The sequence below is a fragment of the Belonocnema kinseyi genome, chromosome 5, assembly GCF_010883055.1.
Source record: "Belonocnema kinseyi isolate 2016_QV_RU_SX_M_011 chromosome 5, B_treatae_v1, whole genome shotgun sequence".
NCBI classification, from domain to species: Eukaryota; Metazoa; Arthropoda; class Insecta; order Hymenoptera; family Cynipidae; genus Belonocnema; species Belonocnema kinseyi.
The window spans coordinates 82,898,773-82,911,326 of record NC_046661.1 but is presented as its reverse complement, the minus strand read 5'-3'; the positions used below and the strand labels follow the sequence as shown (position 1 = coordinate 82,911,326).

The window sequence follows — 12,554 nt, the reverse complement described above, 5'->3', positions numbered from 1 at the left end:
CATCTGAATCGATTTCAGCGGGAGGGAGAGACTTTTTTGAAGCATATCGTGACATGTGATGAAACATGGGTGCATCATTACACTCTCGAGTCCAAGATGGCGTGTAAAGAATAGCGAAGGAAAGACGAAGCCGGTTCTGTGAAAGGCAAAACCCGTCTCTCAGCCGGTAAGGTCCTCGCGACCGTCTTTTTCGACTACAGAGGAGTGTTGCTCATTGATTTCCTACATGATCGACGTTCGGTTAACGCTGCCTACTACTGCCAGCTGTTGAAGGCAGCAAAAGCCGCTTACAGAAGCAAAAGACGCGGTAACCCCATCAGAAACGTCATCCTTTTTCATGAATTTTCCAGGCCACATACGGCGGGTGAAACGAAACAAAAACTGGAGGATATGCATTGGAAAACCCTTGAGCATCCTCAATACAGCCCAGATTTGTCACCCTGTGACTATCATTTGTTTGCGCCCATGAAAGATGCACTTGGAGAATTGCGATTTGACAACGATCAAGATGTTGAGGAATTCGTGCGCAATTGGTTGATCACTCGACCTCAAAGTTTCTACGAGCAAGGAATTAACAAGCTTCCAAACCGCTGGAAAAAATGTGTAGAGTGTGAAGGAGACTATGTAGAAAAATAATCAATAGTATTTTTGTATTGTTTTATAAATAAATAAATATTAAAAAAGAATTCCGGTTAATATTTGATTCATCCTCGTATCTATAACTTTGAAAATATGTTAAGTTTTACTTTCATATGCCATGTGTAAATTTTCTTTTAGAAAAACTGGGCATCAACCATTAAAAGAAGCAACTACTTAAAGTTACTGGTCTATGAGCATCATTATTATAACATCTTAAAACAGGATATTTAATTAAAAATTATTTTTATTTACACTAAAGTTTTTTTTTGCGTTACGGCGTATTAGATAATAATTTGGCTGCCTAGCACACTTTAGTACATTTTTTCAAATTCTAATTCTCTTCTTTTAATAATTGAATTTTTATATCTGCCTATCGAATTACTCGAATAGTCCGATCTTTTATGCGATTATCTGCAAATTAAATTTGAAAAAAGCGTTGCGTCGCGTTGTGAAAGCTCTTAAAATTTAATTTCTTACTCTTTCTTAAATATTTATATTATGAATATTGTGATTTGTGTGCAACTTGGAAATATTAAAAAAGCGGCATCTTTTTATATAATCAAGCCCTAAGCTAAACCTGGCTAAAATACAAGATTGGAGCCTACCTCGAACTATAGTCTGTTCCCTGAGAGAAGACCTTGCAGACGCGCATGTGGGTTGTCACTTTTTGGTGGAGGCAGTGCCCTTACCCTTTTTTCACACGTAGTTTTTTTTAATTTCTCTTTTCATTGGTCCCTTGGTCTCAATTTAATATTCATTACTTTCCTCGAGTTTCTTTTTCAAATAGTTTGAATGATTTTTACGAGATATTAGCCATAAAAGAAGAGTACCTCTCCGCGCGTAAATCTGGAGTTACAGGGGTCTAGGTAGCCATTTGAGTTTTTTTATTCACTAGCTCTTTTTTTAAATAAAAAATTCAGAAATTTCCGACTTGAAAGTAATATATTCAGAATGTTCGAATTATTCCAGTTCCAACAATATGTAATTTATCCATAAAGTTTGCAGATTGGGGAAGTAAGCAATATCAAATTGAATACTGAGCTAAACTTTCTTCATTTGAACTTCTTCAAATTTTTGAACTTTCCTATGTATGTAATATATCATTAGAATCGGAAAAATTCGTAGATGCTGATTATGATATTTTGAAATTGCGAATTTCAATATAATTTTTTTTTAAATTTCCTCACTTTGACCTGCCAATGGACAACAGACCCCTGCTGGAGTAAGTTCACCCTAACTGAGGTCGATAAACAAACAGAAAAGTAATAGAAAACATAAAGCCCACTGTCCGTCAGTCTCGTAAATCAATTTAGGAAAAAAATTTCATCAAGTTGAAGAGCTTCACTTTAGATTGGCTGAAATATCTCGAAAAATCCCGCCTTCTTGAAAACTTGAACAAGGGGCTGCGCGAAGAAAACCCAAATTGTTCGTTCTGCAGGGTCTTCTCTCGGGGAACAGGGTATAGGTAATTTTTCTATTCACAAAGAATGGACACTTTTAACAGTGCATACATTAAATTTTAAGGGATTCTGACTAGAACCTACTAGCACAGTAGTTCTATTGAGGATTGAAATACTTCCCTAAAATCCTCTCTTTCTTTTTCAGACTTAAGTTCACAGTTTGATCTTTTTCCTAATGACGACCTTAAGCTTAATGATCATCCTGTCGGATCTTCTCATGCTTCTGAAAGAAATAATTCAACTGAAAGGTCTCTCTCTACTGTCGAGCCTTCTGTTCGTGTCCGGTCCAGGTCGCCTCCTAGAGAGTCTCATCATTCTCCCAGGTCGATTTCTCCTGCGACAAGGCTGCCCTCCTCCGACGGATTTGGATGTGGAATTGAACAACTTGAATTTATTCGGCTTATTCCCAATAACAATCCGCAACAGATTTTTGAATTCCGAAGATACACTTTTCCTGCCGATGATCATATAAAAATAAAAAGAACACCAAATTCCTTTACGTCTGTCCCAACTCGAGAACAAATTGTATTATCAACATCCGACGGTGATATTTATGCACTATTGGAGAGTTCTAATGTCCTTGCTGGAATATACAAACATGCTTTAAAGTGTAAAAGACGGGTAAGAATAAATATACAAAGCGGCAAGGTTACCCCACTAACTAAAGAAGAAATCAGTGAATGTAAAATAGGCGCCAACCGCACAATTATGAAGAATTATAGAGTTGAGCATCTAAATCCTCGTGTAAGATGCCCACATCTGCATAATTTTTTCAAATGAGAAAATTTTAAACTAATATATTTGAGTGATTTTGCAACACCCTACTCAAAGTAAAGACTTGTATATCTCTATATAATACGCACTCGATAACGAATTTACACCGTGCTTTGCATTTGGTCCATATACTTCTGCCACATTTGTACAAAGACCTGTTAAAATTTTAAAATAAACCATTAGGAAGCTCCTTTGGCTTTAACGCACTCATTCTAATCACTTATCTCGTGCTCTGCACTCTATTACAATTTTGCCGGAAAGCGGACTTTTCTATATTATGTTCAAGTCTATTATACTTAATGTAAATTAAATTGATTTATGCATGTACCTCGGTCCAGGACTGCTTATTCAGAAATTGCAGATTAAATTATAAATTTTATTTTTCATGATCACGGTAATATTTATCTCTTGTTTTAATACACATTTCATTCTATCTTGGGTCGATTTTCCAGAAATTTAATTTCTTCTCTTTTAATGTTGTTTTACGATGATAACAAAAGCTGTGCGACCTATCAAAAATAATTAGGAACCAATTTGTAGCTCTTTTTTGGATTAACAATTTTTCTTCTTAACATTTTGTTCATATCTCGTTTAGTTGTACTGGAATATAGATTCTTTAAAAAAAAAGCATTTTTCATAAATGAAACGAGAATCTTTAGTCAAAAAGAGCTGGTCAACGAATTCTTCCTTTCTTTCCAGGCCCTCAAAAATCAGCTAAAGGAAAATTCAATATCATAATTTCTTCGAAAGTTACTGTATCTGAAGGCTACAGACCACAGACTGCAGGCAACAGAGTACATACTACAACGACAATGGCGACGACGACAATGACAACAGATAGACACCAAATAAAATCCAAAATAACCAAAATAAAATCGAGTTTTTCTCAGTCAGTGGGTCTGCAAACTTTGGGATTTGATGAAATCCGCAAAACTCCATTTTAGATAAAACCAATACCTTCTCATTAATATGAGAATATAACAAATCAACTAAATAGGTGACAACTTCTGGTAACATTTCATTATTTATCTTATTAGTGTTACTCAAAAATTAGTATAGAGATTAGGAAGACATTTTCGAATTGTGTCGTAGAATTTTCAATTACTTTGTACTTCCTTGCAAGCTGTTTCTGCAATACAAAATAAACCGATCAAGCTATCAATAGAAAGACTTTAACCTATTAGCCTGTACAGAGTCTATTGCGAACTTTTTATTTGGCTAAATCGGCGTTTCGGTAATGAATGTTCTAACCTTGGGACGAATTCGGGCCAGTTATTCGGGTTGATATGCTTGACGTTTTTTAAAAAAGTCGATTATGTCTTTCTCCATATTTTTCCACGATCTTTGATCGCGTAGCCTCTTGATAGCTTCAAACTCTCCAAACTGACAAGTGAAAATTTTTCCGTGTGCTTTCCTCAATAGACTTCTTTTCTCGTATTTACTTAATTATCAGGTCGTTCACACAGAAAAAGCGTGTGTTCTGTCACCTTCGTATGTTGTAGAAAATTTCACAAATCTTCGATACCTACTCGTTCCGCAATGTTAATTAAGGGGTCCTTTATATGAAATTTAATTATGCTCCGGACTTTGCTTCTGGTAAAATCTTCAGTTATGATGTAGACGAATTTGGCACATTTCTCTTCATCATAGTCTTTTTCCAGTTTGCTTAATCGTTTTGCATTTCTTTCTCATTCGTCGGTTTGTGATTTAGTAATATTTCAGAAATCGGTTAGTTATCTTTTATGTGTGAAATCCTCAAGTTTCCGTTTAATAATTTTTATAAAATATTTAATCTCTCCTGTGTAATGTATGTTATATGCTCCTCTCGTTGTAAGAGTACATTGATAAACTTATAGTTTATCTTCTTATCATCTAATCTGAAGTACGTTTGAGTGTCGTTACTTACAGAAATTTTAACTTGTGAGTCATCAATCCAGTAAATTAAATTTGGAATGTAAGAATTATCTTCTATGAGAATATTCCACTTGTTCATGTTTGTTTCTACGGTTATATAACTTTTGTCATTTGTGGTGTTCTTTGGTATTTAGATACCGTCATAATCAAAGGGGTAGATCTTATCGTCAAGTTGAAGGGTACTGTCAAAAAAATTAGACAAATGGTTTTCTGATGATGCCTTCTGCAGGTATTGGAAGCTTTTTGGGCAATTACAAAGAAATGTTCTTTCCCTTAAATACTAAATTTGGTTGCTACGTGCGCCCGTTGCTTATAATTCCCCATTAAACACTCTTTGTTCAAGGAAATCTTCTGCTGGGTTTTTAAACACAATCTTCTTTCAATAGATTTATCGTTGGGCTGTTATTTAAAAGCTTGACGGTTTTAACCCTTCAGCATGATATCAGTTTAGCGGTTAAGCTAGGTAAAGTATATTGCCTTCAGAAGCATACGAAGTTAATGTATTCACTTTTTTTCAAGGTTTCACAAGTATGAAAAATCGATTTGCATGTTTATTATTGGTATACTTTTGCCTATTTCAACCCGTCAACATTAAAAGTGTATTGTCTTTAGAAGAATATTAGCTTGATCCATTCACTTTTTGAATATTTTACGAATATTGAATTTACAAAATATCTACAATACAAATTTTCAGTTCTATTTTGTTATTACAAACATAATTCTTACTTTAGCACCTTCCTAAACTTGCTCATTTGAACTAATTAGCAGGATATTAGATTAGCGGTAAAATTATTGAAAAGTGTACTAGTATTGAAAAGTTGCCACGAACAGTTTGTTTATGGCCTTCCAGTGCTAGCCGTAAGTTTTTGATGCCAGGAATAATTATGAGAAAAACTATACGAAAGAAGAACAGGAATGTCTGACCTTACTTTACGCAAAAACGAATTTTCGTGCTTATCTCTACGGAAGAACGGTTAGTCTGGCATGTGACAAGGAATAGTTCCACTGGATAAAATAGTCGGAAATCCAGGGCCAAGGTTAATATATTAGCATCGTCGGCTGAAATACAACCTGTACAAATTCGAATATAAGAAAGGGAGGCTGAATATGTTAGACATGTGAAAGAACTCTGAAAACCCAGAAGTACCAGCAACAGATAGCCTGAATCCCATAGGAACATTCAGCTAGGCTCTAGTGATTGATATTTACTTCTGATCACACAGAATTTTGCCAAGAACCCGTTCTCAACAAAAGGACTCTCCTCAAAACACTCAATCCGCGGCCATCGCCTTCCAGAGAATAAAGAAATTAAGAAATCATGTCAAATCAAAAGCAAGTGGCACTCCCATTACAGGAAGACAAAAAGGAATCTTCAGTCCCACGGCCAGTGGTAAGCTATCAGTACAGAGAACAATTTCTTTCAAAGCCACAAAGGACAACCTGTCAAAGCCTAAAGAAAAACAGCTCAAAGATTAAAATTTGTTGAATCCTGTATAAAAAAGAAGATTCAGATGAAGCTTGCTTTCCACAGACAAAGATTCAAATGTCTGAAGATATGAAGAGAAGCATCATCACAAAAAGAGTCCTAAGCCGTTGTACTGCAAGCTGAACAAACAAACCAAAAGCAGATTCTGAACATTCCGCGCAACCAAGTACCTCATCCTGTGATAATTCCAAAGTGTGATTGTAGATCCTCAGTTCTTGGGCGAACTATTGAACCCTTTCCGTGAGCAGTCTACCAATATTGTATAGTCAACCACACGCTAAGCATGGTACGCATTTTATCTTGCCCTCTTAAAACAAACGTTGTAAAATAAAGAAATAATTTCAAATTTGAAAAGAAATGTCAAGAAAATTGTTTTATTCACCTAAGAGGGTTTAAAATTCTTGAAAACGTTTTAAAATTTTGTAGTCTGAAACTTAAAAAATGAATCAAATATTGTCTTAATATTAATTTTAAAACAAAAATCAATTTGATTTTTTTCCAGAAGTCTTTCGTTCTGGCCAATTTTTTCCATAATTGAATTTTCTGATCCAATAAAAAATGTCATAATGTTTATAAATTGTAGTGCGATACCAAAATGTTAGGAACGTCATGTACAAAAATAAATTTTGTCATCAAATAAAATTACTTATTTGAAATTTTTCATTTGAGAAATTGATGATTCAAAAAAATCTTAATTTTTATTTATATTATGTTTTGTACTATATATTATTATTCTATTATTCGTTAACTCGGATGAACCCGGTTATACATCATAGCCACCGTCTAAGTCAAGAGACTGATTAGATTAAAATGTTATAAGTTGATTCAACTGATTTAATACGATACTTTAAACCTCCTGCGATGATGTAGGTATACAATTAGGAGCGGCCACGAGCGTTGGAGGTAACAACAGTCACCTCTGGATGCTTTCTCGGAGCTACCATCTGCCACTCCACGAATTTTTAGTCGCTCACTTCATCATGGTCCTGATGGCCTTCTGAGCTGCTGCCAATACCCTACTGACTCTCAAATATTCAAGATGTTCAGTGCATCTTCGTTATTAATATCCGGATGTGGTTCTAATGGATCCGGTACATGATGTTCATTATCCCTAGCACCTATGCCTTCAGCTTCAATCAAGTCTTCGTATTCCACATCTTTCAAGGCGCGTTCATTAATAGGAAGGTGCTGTTCCACTTCCATTTTGATAGCAGCTATTTCAACAGCCGAAAGCAGTGTGTTTACAGATATTAAGCGTTTTTGATCTGCCAGATTCTGCTCATTTATTTTTTTGGCTAGCTCTGGGTATTTAAGAAAGGAGAGTCTATAACGTTCTCTCCTTACACTGTGTCCAAATTGCTTCTGGAAAATATAAAGGCGCATAACATCTCTGTTCATATGGTATATCCATTTTCGTCGCTTTTTTGATTACTGAACCTCTGCTTCTGCCTCTGGTTGTATAAGGCCATCCACCTCTAGAGGATGTGGTGGGGTTGGATCATCAATAGGTTGAGGAAGAACATCAATTGCTCCTGCTTGACCGTTTTACGCGGCTTCCTGTAACTGATTTTCATTGCAATCCTTTTTCCATTTTCGTTTCAAACTTCGCACTTTCGTTATACCATAAAGACCCACCAATTTCTCTTTCACTGAGGTATCCCAATTAATGTTCTCCCACAGTATTTCTGCCGAGATGATTGGCTGAAAATAGCTAACGCTAACCCAAGCATCCTTAGCAGGCACAGTTGATGTTCCACTCCATTCCATTAGTGGAATCTGTCTGACCAACTCGCAGCTCACCCTCGCCACCGTCCCGCATGCTGTGGCCCCAGCTGTGGTTGCAGGGGCGTCTTGATGATGCCACATTTAATATTCTCAAGGGATTATGAATTTCTCATTGGGAAATAGAGATCAGAAAACTCCAGAAAATTGCAAAGAACAAACCAAAGTATGCAACCAATCTGGCATTCAACAATAAGTATTACGAAATTTTCAAAAATTTTATTCCATACATTTTATTAGATAGGATTATTAAATTCAATATGATAACTTTGAAATTATAATTTAAAAAAAAAATCATATTCTAATTATTTAAATATTTAAATTATTTTGTCTCACTGGTGACCACAGAATTTATAATTTTGTAACCTTGTTTTTTTAGATGGAACTAAATTATTATTCTTTTCAGTATATTTAATTGCTTCATTATCGAGAGAAATAATAAACAGTTGAACACTGAAAAAATGGGCATAAATTGTTGCTTCAGTTTAGGAAATCCATGTCACGTTTTTTAATACTTGCAAAGAAAAGCTAAAACAACGTATGACATTGCAGAAATTTTTATTACATGTAACTCTTTTTTGCTGACAAAATTATGTCTTAAGTTTCTCTAACTTTTCTAAAAATAATATGAATATCAGTTTTAACGATAGCTTAGTAACTACATTTTTTCTTGAAACTGACACCAATGAAAAGTAAATATCGTAGAAGGATACGCGTGGCGTCTTTAATCTATAAGATAACCAGTAGATGTTATATAAACTTCAATTAAGTACCAGAATATTCCATTGTTACACTATCAAAGAAATTGTTCATTAAAAGATTAATCAGTTTTTCCTCTAATTGCAAAAAATGAGGCCGGTTTATAATCTGGTCCTGACCTTCGGAATCACCCTCAATTCTTTTGGTAAATATAATCATATAAAAACCTACCCTTTGTGCCGACAGATTGTTTCAATAGTTATCATGCTCACAGACGGACAGGCACGCATACAGACGGACACATTCATAAAAACCTGCTCTTCGGGTGCAGAGGGTCTCAAAACGTGGACATTTGACAAAAACGGGAGTGTCTAATCTTACACACATCTAATACCTTCTCTGATGAGAATGTAATATATTTATAGTTTTGAAAATATGTCAAGTTTTACTTCCATATGGCACGTGTAAATTTTCTTTTAGAAACACTGGTCCTAAACGATTAAAAGAAGCAACTACTTGAAGTCACTGGTCTATTAGCGTTATTATAACATCTTAAAACACAAAGATAAATAAAAAATTTGGCTGTCTAGCACATTTTAGTACATTTTTTAGAATCTAAATTCTCTTTTTTTAATAATTGAGTTTTTAAATCTACTTATCGAATTACTTTAATGATCTGATCTTTTATGCGATTATCTGCAAATTAAATTTGAAAGAAGCGATGCGTCGCGTCGTAAAAACTCTCAAAATTTAATTTCTAACTGTTTCTTAAATATTTGTATTGTAAATATTGTTATTTTTGTTCAAATTGGAAATATTAAAGAAACGGCTTATTTTTCTATAATCAAGGACTAAGTTAAACCTTGTTTAATACAAAATTGGAGCCTACCTCGACTAGATAATTTTTCTATTCACAAAGAATGGAAACTTGTAACCAGTTGCGAATCCAGGGGAAGTGTTTAGGGGGTTTCGCCCCCCCCCCCCCGTAACTTTTGGCCTTTCGTATTGGAGGCCGACGGCGCTAAGCTATGCATGGGATATACAGCTTATAACCTTGTCTTTTTATTAATTTTATTATTGGCCAGAATTTCAGTCAATCAACAAATTTATAAATTCCCCTTAAATATTAGCTGAGTTCTGGCGAATAACTATTTTAATTTTTAGGCCTACCAGGTTATTGGCTCTTGCTAGGGCAATCATCAATGTTTTTAAAATAATAAGGATTACTAAAATGCCTTAGGGGCGCCAGATCGTTTATCAAATTAATGAACACCCCTAAATGATCAAAAGGATACTAAGATGATTTTTAATGATTCCTACTCATTATTATTTCACTCCCCACTAGCTGATTTATTTAAATGGCATTAGATGCCTGACAATACTCAAATAAGCCCGCAAAAGAAAATACTGGTTATATGCAATTCTGATTAATTAGCATGTTTTCCTAACACTACACATTGTATTAAAATCAATCAGTATAGCCTTTTCGCCACTATTTATCGAAATTCCAACATGGTGGTCCATGAATGACCTGCGGAGTCAAGTGAGGTTACCACCATATTGGATTGTTGTACACAATTGAGCTTAGTCAATTAATTCACGACCTTCCAATATAGTGGTCCATGATTGACCCGTAGAGTCATTTGAGGTTACCACCATATTGGACTGTCGTACACACGTGAGCTTCCCGCTACTCTAACCGAAGTTCATACTCCCAATTTATTTTCTAATACAGTAAAACCTCGATAATTCGAAGTGCTTCGGGGCCGAGAAAAACTTCGAATTATCGAAAATTCGAATTATTGAACATAAAAGTAAAAACGCACATAATTCGTTTATGCGTTTATTATACGTCCTAGATAACGTATTATGAATTTCCCTTAAAATACATTCGATGCAGGCAGTTTGAAAATGTTTTTCAGTTAATATTATAATGCCAAAAAAGTAATAATCAAACGTTAAAATTTTGATAGGCTCAGAAGAATCAGGGATTGGGAGAATTTGGTAATATGCAATTATGTTGATGTCAGTTATGGAGAAGTTTGAAATTAATAATGAGTTATTCAACGTAAAAATAATTTGTTGGCCCTAAAAAGGCCGTTTGGTATTTTTAAAATAGCAGATTATTTAATAAAGTCAGTAATTTTTTTCTGTTTGATGCAACTCTTTCTCTGGCAGAAGTTTTCAACCATGTCTAAAACAACAAAGATTGTTTTCGGCACATCACTTTGTTCAGAAAGAAACCTGCGAGCAATTGTTAAACCAACCTCAGCATCTCTCAATTTTGTTGATGGTGCCACATCCTGATCCTCGGCATCATTCTCGTCATCAGATTTTGAAGGTTCTTGTGACTTTATGCTATCCAATATCTCACTATCTGTAGGTTCACTAGCAATAATGACATTAGTGTCACATTCAATGAAATTTTCAAAAGTTACTTCTGTGAAGCCCAACATTCTTTGTAGGTTATCCCACTCTTCAGACGTACTATCTGATAAAGTTTCGTCTCGTTTTGCGTTGCAATATTTTCAACGACAGTTTTCACGAAGCCAGCCTTCCGAAAGCAATTCGCAATTGTATTACTAGTGACATCAGCCTAAGCTTTGTTTAAGTCGAAAATAGCATCCAATAAATTCAAATCATTCAACTCCATTTTCTCATCCGAAGTCTTGAGCAATCTTTTTATAATTCTTCGCCGGTAATTCACTTTAAGGTTCTTAATGATTCCTTGATCCATTGGTTGCAATTTGGCAGTTAAATTTGGTGATAAGTGAACCACTTTTATGGCTTTCAAAGTTTGAATTAAGACTTTCGGATGAGCCGGACAATTATCCACAAGTAGGAGAACTTTTCGATTTTCTCTTTGAAACCCTGTCGCCCTTAAATGTCAGAGTTTTATCTGGTAAACATTTGAAAAAAAGACCTGTTTCATCTGCATTGAAGATATCTTCTATTGCATAAACTTCTATCAAGCTAGGCAAAATGTCGGTGAAAAACTTTTCGCAGTCTTCTTCCGAAACAGAAGCACATTCGCCATTTAATGTCATATAGATTATTCCATTCCTATTCTTAAACTTTTCTAAACACCCAGAGCTAGCTTTGATGTCTTCATGCGTTTCCGACCCGGTTGGAAATGAGAATTTTCACCAGCAGCCAAAATCTTCTCCTTGCTCTTGATGATGGAAGTCAGAGAGTTGGCGGGAATCTTGAAATCTGCAGCAATGTTCTTCTTCCTTTTAACTCCTATCTCGACACATCGAATGAGTTTTACTTTCTCACTCAATGATAATGTTGTATACTTGATCTTCTCCATACTCTCGAAATTGTTACGGTCTAAGTCCTATCAACATTGAACTACACAAGCACACAATCTTCATTTACATTAGCAGCCCCACCCTTGTTACATACGCCAACTCCCACCACTCGCAACGGACCAATCACATGCATCCGCATAAGTTATAAATTTGAGTTCGTCGGAGTTGTTACTTAGTCATTGCTGTACTTCGAATTATATAGGTTATCATCACGGCGGGGCATACAATTTTCTTAGTATTATCTAGAAATTCGAATTATAGAGGTTCGAATTATCGAGGTTTCACTGTATTCTAACGACCTTCTAACATGGCGCTCCATTCTTGACAAGAAAGGTCATGGAAGGTTGCCGCCATCTTGGACGATTGTACTTGCCTATATTGAACACTTAACGACAATTTCAACCAAGCCCATTTTAAAGAAGAGCACTTTCCAGATTTAGTATTTAGAAATCACGTCACCACTACACTGAATCCCTGCACTTAAAT

General features: G+C 35.1%; 1 protein-coding gene across 1 annotated transcript in view; it reads left to right on the top strand.

Moving 5' to 3' along the window:
- Positions 1–6,263, top strand: part of LOC117173746 — a 44,030-nt gene extending 37,767 nt beyond the window's left edge. The window contains exons 2-3 of the mRNA XM_033362386.1: positions 2,245–2,422; positions 6,011–6,263. Of these exons, the coding sequence (XP_033218277.1) occupies positions 2,245–2,422; positions 6,011–6,263 (431 nt within the window). The remainder of the gene's footprint in view (positions 1–2,244; positions 2,423–6,010) is intronic.
- The last annotated feature ends 6,291 nt before the right edge of the window (positions 6,264–12,554 follow it).